The sequence below is a fragment of the Mesoplodon mirus genome, assembly GCF_964341445.2.
Source record: "Mesoplodon mirus genome assembly, chromosome: 9".
In the NCBI taxonomy this organism is placed as follows: Eukaryota; Metazoa; Chordata; class Mammalia; order Artiodactyla; family Ziphiidae; genus Mesoplodon; species Mesoplodon mirus.
Genome location: NC_138985.1, coordinates 98,533,489 through 98,546,695, shown reverse-complemented (window position 1 = coordinate 98,546,695; position 13,207 = coordinate 98,533,489). Strand labels below are relative to the sequence as shown.

The window sequence follows — 13,207 nt, the reverse complement described above, 5'->3', positions numbered from 1 at the left end:
CAACATGCCCTCCAAGGCTGTGGGTTTCTTTTAAGTTTTTCCCGTTTATGGGGCGCAGAAACGTCCTGATCCCCTCTGGAATACCCTAAATCTCCCGCCACACGCTTTCTGCCCTTCCTGACCTCCGACCTCCTAGTTTGGCCTCCCTGACCCGCCCACTCCTCCCCCAGCAATCTTCGCCAGCCATCCCAGCCACTGCGCCTGCGCACGCGGGGCGCTCGGCCGCGGGCCGTCGGGGCGGGTCCCGAGCGGGGCGTTCCGCCGAGGGGAAGAGGAAGAGGAAGTTGGGGGAGGGCCCTAGCGGGGAGTGAACCGGAAGTGCAAGCGCTCCAGCTTCTCTTCGGTCAGGCGGAACCTTCTCTGCTGGGCCCGGTGGCCGCAAAAAACTTTCTTTCTCCCGCCCCAACGGTCGCCGCGGCCAACTCCCTCGCTCGCCTGCCAGCCTACCCCGCCTTCTCTTCTCTCCGGCTCCGCGCGGCCCTGTCTCCCGCTCGCCCGGCGGTATCCGCTTGCCGCTGCCACCGCCTCCTCGTTTTCTACCCGGCTAGCCGGCCCGCCCCGCTGCAGTGATGTGCGACAAGGAGTTCATGTGGGCCCTGAAAAACGGAGACCTGGATGAGGTGAAAGACTATGTGGCCAAGGTACGTGGGGATGAGTGGAGTCGCGAGAGCACGGAGGTGGGATGGAGGGGAGGCTGAGGAAGCTGCTGGGAGCTGGGCTGGCGGGGGCGGGGGTGGGGGAGACCTCCCGGATGGAGGCGGCACCGAGAGAGCCGGGAGGCAGGGAGCGTCCAAACTGAAAGATGGGTCCACACAACGCGGTCGCGTTGTGTGTCAGGGAACTGCCGTGGTGACACAGTCAGGCTCTTGCCTTCCCGACCTCTTGGGGGAGGGGAGAGTGGTGACCCGCTCTTTTAGAGTCACTTATGGGCCCTGATGACTTGAGTTCGGCCCTCTTCTACGCCAGAGTTACACTTAAATCTTTTTCTGGACGAGGTAATTCTCCATCTTGGACCTGCCCACTACTGAATGAAGTAACAAGTGATTAGGATCAGAGGAATGTTTTCTTTAACTTTGGGCCTGTTATGAATTTAAAGTATTCATTGACCGTGAAAAAGAGTACCGAAAATAGCAATCGTTAAAATTCTGAAACTTGGTATCACTTCACTGTGAAGTCTTAGCTTTGGGTGTGGCCTTTTCCCTCTGCCCCGCTAAAACAAATAACTTCTTTGCTTCCAGTGGTGAGGTTGTCATTTAGCATCTGGGCGGCTTTAAGTTATCTGAGCAGTTTTCAAACAAGCGTGTGAACTTTGGTTACTCTTTTCCCTTGATTCCATCAGAAATGCTTACATGTGTAATAAATAGTAAGGCAGTTTAGTCACAGTACTCTTGGGGGTAAAATCATGATGAAGAAAGCTAATCTCAAACCTAAACCCAGATGTGAATCCACGTTGTGATCAAGTGGTAAACTTAAAATTCCAAGCTGGCCTGCCTTTGGACCCTGAAATTGTGCCTTGTGTAATTAGGAGAGAACTTACATGTGATTTTAATATGGTGATGATCTAAAAAGAAATCTTCCAAAACAAAAGTATGACTTTATTACCTAAGCATGGAGCACATCTTGCTTCTAAAAAGTATAGCTTTATGACATGATCAGGGAGGGCATCTTGCTCACCTTCTAAAAGTGTAAGAAGCCAATCCAGATTTTAGTTCTTCAAAGGATATGACCACTGGTATGTTGCTATGTTTTTGCTTCAGAGTTCTGTTAGAAACAAGTAACCAGAAGCAGAGTTTCTTAAAACTTACAGGATTGTGCAAGGCAAGCTACTGATAGTTTTTACTCTGTTTAGTACCATTACAATTTAGACTTTTCGCATAGTCTGAAATCGGACTTTTCGGATGTTTCCCTTAAGATTAAAGGAAGGAAATTACTTGGAACACTTCAATCCATGGTATGGTTCCAGTGGTGGGACACTGAAGTACTCTGGAAGTGAGTGGGCTTTTGTTTTTCTGTTAATGGTGGAACCTAGGTTATTTGATATTCTTGAGATATGAAAAGTTCTTAAGTACTGAGCTTGCAGCTATAAAAATAAGTTTATGTAGTGTCTTCCTGTTATATTATTTAGTATCATCCTTGTGAGTCTTGAAAAGTAAGTCCTCTTATTAGTCCCATTTTACAGATAAGATTACTGAGATGCAGGGTACTTAAGAGAAAAAAAAATCCAAAGTTATAGAGAGAAAAAACGAAGGCAGAACTAAACTGCTGACTCCCAAACTTAGACTCCTTAACTTCTCCATGCAGTCTCTCACAATCTAAACTGTAATTGTGAAAATTTATGATATCAAGATTTCTAGCAGGACATTCCCAAGGTCCACATCCAGGCAGATTATGCATAGTTTTCAATCACACTAAAACATTTTTGTAAAAATATGTGCCAATACCAATGGATTAATTTATTTTCAGTTAGTTTTTTAATTGGGTCATTTTATTCAGTTTGATTTTGATTTTTTCCCTATTACTACCGTACTGCTTACTCTCATTAACAAAAAAGATGTGCATGAGAGGGAAGGATAGACAGTCAAAGCAAAGTAAAAGAAAGTATTAAGAACTGGTTTATCCAAAAAGGTTTGACTCTAAAGTAATTCTATGAACAGACCATTGAGCTTTTTCCTTTCTTAGTTTTTATTGGGTAACTTGAGTCTCTTCAAATATCTTTTGCCTTGTTAATGAAAAATAATAAAAAACAAAACAACCAAAAACTAGCACTCCATTTTTTTCTGACTGAGCTCCCTTATTGTGCCTTTTCACATTTCACCTCCTCCTAACATGGTTTCTTCTGCTCAGCCTCTATCTTCCCTGCTTATTCACTGATTTACCTTTTTCATCCAGCAATTTATGCACACATTATTATTCTCTAAGTTTATGTAATGTGCATTTATCTGAGTGTGTACAAAGAAAGTACGTAAAGAAACATTTGGGCTTGTCTAGTTTTCCTTCTAAGGGGTGAGAATCTTTAAAATACTCTTCTGAGTACTCCTGTGAATATCTCTCACATTGCTAACATTTAAGAATGGACCTGTGGGTGAAGCATTTTAGTATTTCCCTTTTTTAAAATTAATATTTTAAAAAACAATAGTCGTATTTTCCTATCTGCTTCTGACTTCTATACAGAAATCTGGAGTATGGATAGGCATAAATTGTTGGTTTGGGGTAACTTCTTGAATTCTGAAAAATAAGTTCAGAGTTCCAAAACTATTGAAAATTGTATGTTCCTAAATGGAAAAAGAAGCATATAAAGAAAAACTTAAACCTATTAAATGTTCATCTGTATCATTAAAACAATATCTGAAACAAATTGGTTTCTTGACTGACCAAAAGACCATATTTACTTAATTCATCCATTTTTCTTGGGCACCTTTCAGGCCCCCAGCACTTTGCTAAGCCTGGCATAATAGTGAAGAATTTGGACGCAATGCTCAGAAAACTCAAATGTTTATATTCAGCAGACCTATGTGGAAAAGCGTTCATGCTTTTAAAGTAGCATGCAAAGTAAAAGTAACATCTCACTTTCGTAAGCAGTTTGTCCAACTGGAAAACAAGAGAAAGACACAAAGTAAGATATTCATGAGCAGTAATAGTAGATATTCACCCATTTCAATCTGTATGATTCCTCTTGGTGCCTTATTTTTGCCTTCCATTTCTGCCTTTATGTTAATTTCTCCCATGGGAGTTAATTCGTCCCTCACTTGAGCTCCGGACTGCCTAATGGATAGTGCCATTCAGATAAATTCCAAATTGAGCTCACATTTTCTTCTCAAAAATTGTTTCTATTTCTCTTGTCCCCATTTTGACTAATGACATCATGACCCAATCATTTGCCCAAACTAGAAATTGGGGAATTTTCCCAAATTTCTGAGTGTTATCAAGACTCTCTTTCTTAGTCTCTCTCATCCATTCCTTACTCTACATTCTTATCATCACTTTAGATTAGTTTAGATTAGTTGCTGCTGCTTAACCTTCTGGACTGTATTTTCCTTGACTGTAGTTTCCCCCTCTTTCCTGGTCAACTTAAACATCTCAGCTGGAGGGATCTCTCTCTAATACGAATCTGAGCATCTTATCTTTTTCAGCCAATCTTCTTCACTGCCCTTATACTTCTGTGATTCCCCATTATTTATTTTTAAAAAGGGCCAACTCCTCCTTGGTTTGGCGTACTAGATCGTGAAAATCTGGCCTGTGCTTGCCTTTTAAAACTCTCTCTACACGCTCTCTGCTCCAGACCTTGCTAGGCTTTTTCTTATTTGTGTATCTTCACATGTGCTCTTGCATCCTCCTTGACCAAGTCAGCTCACCTCAGTCCCTAACTCCCAACCTGGCGAGCTATTTTTCCTCTTAGCTTAAATATCATCTCTTCCAGAGAAGCATTTTGACTTCAAATGGAGTGCTGCTGCTTTTACTGTTTCACTTATCAAATTGCTGTGATTTTGTTTACATGTCTGTCTTTAATTAAAGGCTGTGAGCCTCTGGAGGATAGATGCTATATCCTTTTTCATCTTTGTGTCTCCAGTATAGTGCCAAGGAATTTCATACATTAAAAGCATATGTTCCAAGTAAGAAATTCTTTTTATTCTTAACTTCACTATAGTTTCAACATCTTGCATTAGTTATATAATAATAATTACCATTGACAGGATGACTTATATTGCCAGGTACTAGAAAGCATTCTGTAAGATTTTTATGTAAATTTTCATTTGCCTTTTACCACAGCCTTTCAATATAGGTAATAGTATTCCCATTTTGAAGATGAGGAAATTGAAGCTTAGAGAAGTTAAGTAATTTAACAAGGTCACAAAATAAGTAGCACAACTGGGATTTAAACCCAGAGCTGTCTGAATCTACAGCCCATATATTTTTCACCAGATCAGTCTGCCTTGAAATGGTTATCTGGCTTCTTAGCTCACAGTTGCTTAGTATGAGCACATTAAGAAAATGAGAAAGGGACTTGCAAGAGGCAACACAAGTTACCTCTGTGGATAAGGACATAGTAAAAGGGCTACAGTTTTTAAAATTTTTAACTGTTTAATTGTAAAATTGTTACATTTGGAAATAATTAGCATGGAGACATCTCTATAAACTTTAAGTCTTGTCAGGTGCTGTCTTTCTCAAAGTGTCTGTAATGAAACTGATTAATTGATTGATTGAAAGCTTGTGGAAACTTTTTTGTACGTGTAGGCATGCGTAATCTTATAATTTGTATTAATAATTACGATCCTGTACAGTACAGGAAAAGTTAAATTGTGTCTGTTTGCCTTAAGAAGAAACAAAAGTTAACTGAAGTATTGAGGCTTCTATTCAGAATGGTTTAAATTAAACAAATGGCACTTTTTTCAAAAGGTATGTTCTTAAAATTTTATATATTTGAGTACTGTGATGCCATGTACAGGTATAATTTCATTTATTTATCACATCCACCCATGAACATAGTTAATATTGTTAACCCAATTTTAGAGATTTTAGAGATGAAGAAATAGAGGCAAAGATTAAATAACTTGCCCAAGGTCATAAAGCTCTTGAGTAATGAAGCTGAGATTTGAACTTAGTCTCTCTGACTTCAAAGCTCCTTGCTATTTATGTCAGCATACCATTGACTTTCATTTCTCAATAATGCTAGGTAACTCAGGGAGTACTGTATTACTGAGTAAGTATTAAAAATAATCACAGCGGGATGGTAATTATCTATTGAGACTACTTAGAGGTGAGCTTTGTGATTAGTTTTGAGGATCCAACTCTCTTAGAGGTGAATGCTTGTGAGTTATATTGATAAGTAGTACCTTAGAATCTACAGTAGGTCTGATATATATACTCTCTTGTTTACATGTGCTTCTGTTTCACTTACTGTGAAATACTATACATCAGGCCTCTAACTTCCCTTTCTCTGTGGTTTCCTTTCCCTCTCCAGCCCCCAATCTAATTACACCTGCCTTTGACACTCTGGTACGTTTGAAAAGCAACAATTGTTCACCTTGTGAGAGAAAATGATCTCTTGAACCTGAGAGAAAAGTATCAGCTCTAATCTTTAGAAATTGCATGACTTATTGGGATCACTTTTCACTTTCCTAATAAAATAGGCAATTGAAAAGAGGTCCTGATTCACACTATCTTGCATGTATCAGTTTTATGCATTTTCCTTTTTTGTTGTTTCTTTTTGTTTGTTTGCTTCTTTTTTAAATTATCAGGTTCTTTTTTATAAAAATTTGCCACTGTCTTATGTCCTTTCTGCAGCAGGGCTTGTGACCCAGTCAGAAAGCCAATAGGTCAGCTTGTATAAGAAGGTGCCCTCAGTAGATACAGAAAGTTTAGTATAGATACTTTTCTATTAGTCTTTTACTTTGAATTTAAAATAATGCAAGATCTTTTTAACATTGGAAGACAAGTTTTCACTCAGATGTCCATATGTAGTGTTTTGCTTTGAGATTTTAAACATTATCAAACTAGGGCAAACAATTTAAAGTGTAATAAATTAAAGCTGATTTAAATTTTAAAATGATATATGCTTATTATTTAAGAGATAAAGCTGTTTTGATAAAGTGCAACAAAGGGTCCCATTGCCCATTATCCCTACCCAGGTGGTTTTTTAAATTTAAAATATAGATTTTATTAGGTATTTTTAAGAGAGAAAATTCTTTTAAAAAGGCAAAAATTGGCCCACAATTCTACTCTGTAGGTAATTCCTATTAACTTTAAAAAGTGACATTAACTCGGGAACAGATTAGGAAATGCAAGACCTGTGGCTCTCTGCCCCAGTCCCTGTGAACAAAGTTAGCCATTCTTAACAGGTTCACATAATTAATTCCAGAGAAACATCGGAAAACCTGCTTACTCATCCATTTCCCCACTTAAAAAAAATTCTATACATACTTCTGCACTTTGCTTTTTTAAATTCCTTAATAGTTTATTTTAGATTCTACATTGAAATTTTATTCATCCCCCTGCCTTTTTAAATGGTGCATACCTCCACTTAATGGATATACCATAATTTATTTAACTAATGCTTCATGATAAACATCTTTTTCCAGCGTATGTTATCATGATTACCTTTGTACATATCCTTGACAGCTTCTCAGGCCATATCTGGATGACCCTCCTGATGAATTTTATCAACTTAGACACACATCAGTAGCACTTGAGACTGATCATTCCCTAAGACATTGCATTTTTGCCATTTGAATAGGTGATTTGCCTTTCTTTAATGAGGAAATCAAACATCAGAACTTTATTAGCGTTTGTATTCATTTCCTCAGATTCCTTGTTTATATCTTTTGTTCATTTTTCTAGTAGGTTATTGGTCTGTTTTGTATTGATTTGTATGAGCCCTTTATAAATTAAGGAAGTTAGTTTTTTGGGTTTGTATATTTATTTATGGCTGCGTTGGGTCTTCGTTGCTGTGTGTGGGCTTTCTCTAGTTGCGGGAAGCGGGGGCTACTCTTCATTGTGGTGTGCATGCTTCTTATTGTGGTGGGTTCTCTTCTTGCGGAGCATGGGCTCTAGGAGCACGGGCTTCAGTAGTTGCGGCATGTAGGCTCAGTAGTTTGGCTTGCGGGCTCTAGAGCGCAGGCTCAGTAGTTGTGGCGCACAGGCTTAGTTGCCCCATGGCATGTGGTATCTTCCCTGACCAGAGCTCAAATCTGTGTCCACTGCATTGGCAGGCAGATTCTTAACCACTGTGCCACCGGGGAAGTCCGGACAGTTAGTTTTTTTATCATATGTTTTGCAAATATTTTTTCCAGTTTGTTTCTTGGCTTCATTTTTTTGGTTGTTGTTTTACGACAGTCTTTATGTGGTTAAATATATCCCTTTTTCCCCCTTTTGTGACTTGGATTTTGTGTCCTATTTAAAGAGACCTGTTTATTCTCCTCTATCAGATTATGAATAAATTTGGTTTTTCTTCCAGAACTTCTGTTTTTCATTTTTTTGCATTTTAGGCATTTGATCGTTCTGTTACTTATTTTGAAGTAAGGCATGAAATAAGAATATAGTTTGTGTATTTTTTAAACAGTTTCTACATTTATTGTAATTCCTCTTTACCTACTAATCTGAACTATTTATCATAAAGAAAATTCCAATATGTGTTTGGATTTCTTGCTCTTTTTCTATCCATACTAATAAACTGTTTTAACGGTAATTTCATAATATGTTTTAGTATGGGATAGTGCCACTTTCTCTCATATTCTCTTTAGAATTTTTGCAGGAGGGTTCCTATAAGGATTTTTCCTTTTTTCTATCATTTCAGGGAAACAAGGAGCATTTTTGGAACCTACCTCACAGTTAACCCATATGACTTCATAAACATTAAACTTTTTTGTTTTTTTTCTGGCTCGCTGGCAGCATGTGAAGACATGATTCTTTAGATTTTAGTTCTTTATGAAGTATCTTAAGATAGGAGTATATGGTACAGTATGGCAATATTCTGTGTCACAGTATTTGAAACAGTAAAGTTGTGCTTAGGTCATCAAATCACAGCTGAATTGATAATTAAGAATTACTTTATGGTACTACGTCAAAAGCCATCTTGTAATGAGAAGTACGGCTGAAAGTAATTTTTTTGCAACTTGATTTATTTTTTTAGTCCAGAAACCATTATAAGGGTATAGAGGACCTGTGATTAATGAAAGCAGTGAGAGAAGAAACAAAAACATAAGCTGACCCAAGAAAATGAAATTACCTTAAAGTTCCACAGACCCATACAATAATATGTATAAATGTAACCTTGAGCTTTAAGAAAAGTTAAAATTTGATCTACTTTTCTCTTATTTAAACAGAGATGTGTATGATATATTTTGGAAAGATTTCTATTTGACCATATAAAGTAATGAATATTTTGATACTTGGGTCTAAATTCTTGGCTCTCTGAAATATTTAGATATCAGAAAAAGGTAGATAATAAACATATTACCCATAGCATAATAAAAGCCATAGTAGCAAATTCCCTGTCCTTAGGGAATTTGGAATTTTGTGATTGGTTTAACTATGATTGAATGTATTGGCTTTGCAATTAAATCCTCCAGCTGTGGCTCTCTTACTAACTGGATCACTTTGAATGAGTTAGCTAACTGCTCAGAACTTGAGTTTCCTCAATTGGGAAAAATGGGGATAATGATACCTACCTAATATATGTAAACTGTATACTATTTTCCCTGCCATATGGTGAGTGCCAATAAATGTTAACCATTGTGATTAATAATAATAACCAGAAATTTGTTTAGAAACAAAACTACTTAAAGATCATCTAGTCCATCCCCCTTATTTTGTAGATGAGGAAAAATTAGATGTTAAAGGGCTTGACCCAGATTATACTATACTGCTAATTAGGATTAGGAGTTTAATTCACTTTTCCTGACCTGAACAGGTGCCTTTTTCACTACACTACAGTGTTTTCTAATGAAGTGCTTTATACTAGCTGTTACCTCTATTGGAGTATTCTTTTTTTGCCCCACCCCATTTGCTTGGTAAATTTCTGGTTATTTTAAAGTTTTTGTTCTGCATAGCATTCCCTGACTGTAGTTAATCCCTCGTTTATGCCAACATGGTATCTAATATAGAGCTTTCTTATTATACTACGTTTTAGTGTAGAGTTTCTTAAACTTGGGAGCTATGGGCTCCTGACTTGACTGACAAGTCCCTGGACTTGAGTTTGAAAAACTGAGTGGCTTAAGAAACTCAAATCTTGCTCTGTGAAATATGTCTTTAAGTTTTGAATGCTCAAAAAGAGTTTTGTCTTAATGACTGGTTAAAAAAACAAAGGTGAATGTATAGGAGTATATCACTTGTTATTATTTAAGTATTTGAATAGGTATTTGAGCACACAGAGACTCCCCCTCAAAATATTTCTGCAAACCTTGATTTAAGATACAGTGTTTGTAGAGGGGGGGTTGTTTTCTTGGGGGTGGGGCTTCCCAGCCTTTGAAGCCCCTTCCTGTGTTTGAGGAGTTCCCTGCTATATAGTATGAATCTTGGTGAAGTGCAAGCCCTGGCTCCCACTACACAAAAGCAAAAAAGGACAAATAAATTGCTCGTTCCCAAACTTTAGGAAATTGGCCCATAACCCAAACATGGCTAATTGGATGCTTTTATCTGGAGCCTGTGTGGGCACAGTAAAAGATGTAGTGGCAGCAATAAAGCACCCAGTTTCCAAAAGGAGTAGTAGTGATATGCCCATCATGACATCTCTTCTGTACTCAGGTGGTTCATGTCACAGACTTTGATTTTTATTTCTTGCCTTTAAGCCTTCTCGCTCAGTTCCTGCCCATTTACTGAGTGTGGTTCTTCAAGTTTCCCAGCAATTCTGAGAGCTACTTTTAATACCTGTTTAATGCATTACATTTCTGTTGATCAGTATGAATTGGTTTCTGTTGCTTGCAGTTAAGAACCCCATATTAATTTTTACCTGCCTGTCCCCTGTTGAGCTATGAATTTTTTAGAAGGTATCTTTGTATTCCCAATCTTTATCACATTGTCTCTTATCCACCTATATAGTTTAGTTAAATTTGAGTTGAAGCCATATCTCTAGGAATTAACCCTTCCTTGCTTTGTTGTTTTCAAAGTTGTTTTACCACATACCTCTTTAAAACAGATGTTCTTAATGTAAATGATATTCCTGCATTTCCTCACTTAAAAATAGCTCAGTTTTCAAACTTACTCTGTTCGCTTTTTCCACACTACTGTAATAGTTGTAAAATACAGTAATAGCGGTAGCAGTTGTATAAATATAACACAAACTTCCACTTGTAACCTCTTGTGGCCATCACTTTAGAATTTCAGTTAAGAATTTTTAAATTCTTTATTCCATTGCAGCAGTATTTACAGTAGCCAAGATATGGAAGCAACCTAAATGTCCATCAGTAGATGAATGGATAAAGATGTGGTATATGCATATACAGTGGAACATCCATAAAAAATGAAATCTTGTCATTTGCTACATGGATGGCCATCAAGGGTATTATGATAAATGAAATAAGTCAGAGAAAGACAAATACTATATGATTTTCATGTATATGTGGAATCTAAAAACCAAAATAATTGAACAAACATAACAAAACAGAAATGGATGCATACATACAGAGAATGAACAGGTGGTTGCCAGAGGGGAGGAGAATGGGAGGGGTGAGTGAAATAGGACATTAAGAGTTATAAACTTCCAGTTACAAAATAAATGAGTCACAGGAATGAAATGTACAGTGTGGGAAATATAGTTAATAATATTGTAATAACTTTGTATGGTGACACATGGTAACTATTATGGTGATCATTTTGAAATGTATAGAAATATCAAATCACTGTGATGTGCACCTGGAATTAACATAGTGTTGTAGGTCATTTATACTTCAATTAAAAAAAATAAGATTACATATATGAAAAGTGCTTTGAATAAAGACGTGAAAATACTGTTACTCACTGAGGAAAATACTAAAATCTATAAATGTCTTAAATGTAAATGTTTCCATTTTATTTACTATATATTAATAATTGCCTTAAATTATCATTTAATCCCAATATAACTTAAATTGTTAAAAAAAAAAAAAAGAGGACTTCCCTGGTGATGCAGTAGTTAGGAATCCACCTGCCAATGCAGGGGACATGGGTTTGATCCCTGGTCTGGGAAGATCCCATATGCTGCAGAGCAACTAAGCCCGTGTGCACAACTACTGAGCCTGCACTCTAGAGCCTGCGAGCCACAACTGCTGAGCCTGCGCTCTAGAGCCCGTGAGCCACAGCTACTGAGCCTGTGTGCCACAACTACTGAAGCCCGCGTGCCTAGAGCCTGTGCTCCACAACAGGAGAAGCCACCACAATGAGAAGCCCATGCCCTGCAACGAAGAGGAGCCCCCGCTCGCCGCAACTAGAGAAAGCCCGCGCACAGCAATGAAGACCCAATGCAGCCAAAAATAAATAAATTTTAAAAAAAAACCCTCAGCTTTCTCATCTGAAAATAGGGATTACAGTAGTACCCAATGCACATGTTTTAGCCATAAATTTTATGCAAAAATTTTACCCAATTTTTAAAAGAGATTTAAAAGAGTAAAATTTAACAAAGCAGTGCCTAAGATACTGTAACTGTGTAGTAAATATTTGCTATTTGTGTTGTTTTTATTTAGACCCTTTCCTAAGAGGAGGCTTAGAGACATCAAGGCTCTCTTACGGCTTGGACTCTGTAAGCCATATAGTCTCTATCACAACTGTTCATCTCTGCTGTTGTTAAAAAGCAGCCATAGATGTAAACAAATGAGCATGTCTGTGTTCCAGTAAAACTTTATTTTCAAAAATAGGCAGCAGGGCCTCCCTGGTGGCGCAAGTGGTTGAGAGTCCGCCTGCCGATGCAGGGGATACGGGTTCGTGCCCCGGTCTGGGAGGATCCCATATGCCGCGGAGCGGCTGGGCCCGTGAGCCATGGCCGCTGGGCCTGCGCATCCGGAGCCTGTGCTCCGCAACGGGGGAGGCCACAACAGTGAGAGGCCCGCATACCGCAAAAAGAAAAAAAAAAAAAAAAAATAGGCAGCAGATGAGGTTTGGCCCCACTGGTCATAGTTTGCTCACTCCTGCATAACATTGAAGTTACAAAAACCAGGTTGTCCGATAAACTAAGTTTCATTTCTTTCCCCTTGAGTTTTTGAAATCTAAAATAATTAAAATATATGATCAAATATAAAACTTATTTTGGGGATCAGCCTTTCCAAAAATATGATCTTTATGGTTTAAAGGTATTGAACTGTAAGGAAAAGCAAGGCACGGAAAGCCATGTACAGATAGGGGGAAGAGAGAAGACAGGCTGAATGAAATTCTTTAAAAGAAAAAGTATAGTGTTTCTACAGTAAATTTGAACCTTTAGGCAAGAGGCCTAAAATTATTCTGAAAATTAGGAATCATTACTTATAAACATGGACAGAGAAACTAGATCTTTAAACTGTGAAAGGGAATTTTACAAAATCTTCTCAGCTATCAAAGGTCATCCATCACCAAAAACGTGCCAGAATTCTTCTCTTTCCAGCCCTAGTGCCAGTTGCGTGACCTGGCTTGATTTCCAACTCTAGGAGTGAAAGCGAAGGCTAGTTAGCACAGTTCTCACTGGTTCATTCACAGTTCATTCATCAAATATCATTTGAGACCTACAGTGCTGGCCAGTGTATTCAATAACTCTTCTGAGGATGAGTTT

At 38.1% G+C, this 13,207-nt stretch overlaps 1 protein-coding gene across 1 annotated transcript in view; it reads left to right on the top strand.

The window, feature by feature from the left end:
• The first annotated feature begins 294 nt into the window (after nt 1-294).
• MTPN (myotrophin) overlaps nt 295-13,207 on the top strand; it is a 62,743-nt gene continuing 49,830 nt past the window's right edge. The window contains exon 1 of the mRNA XM_082632898.1: nt 295-641. Within this exon, the coding sequence (XP_082489024.1) occupies nt 570-641 (72 nt within the window). The 5' untranslated portion in view covers nt 295-569. The remainder of the gene's footprint in view (nt 642-13,207) is intronic.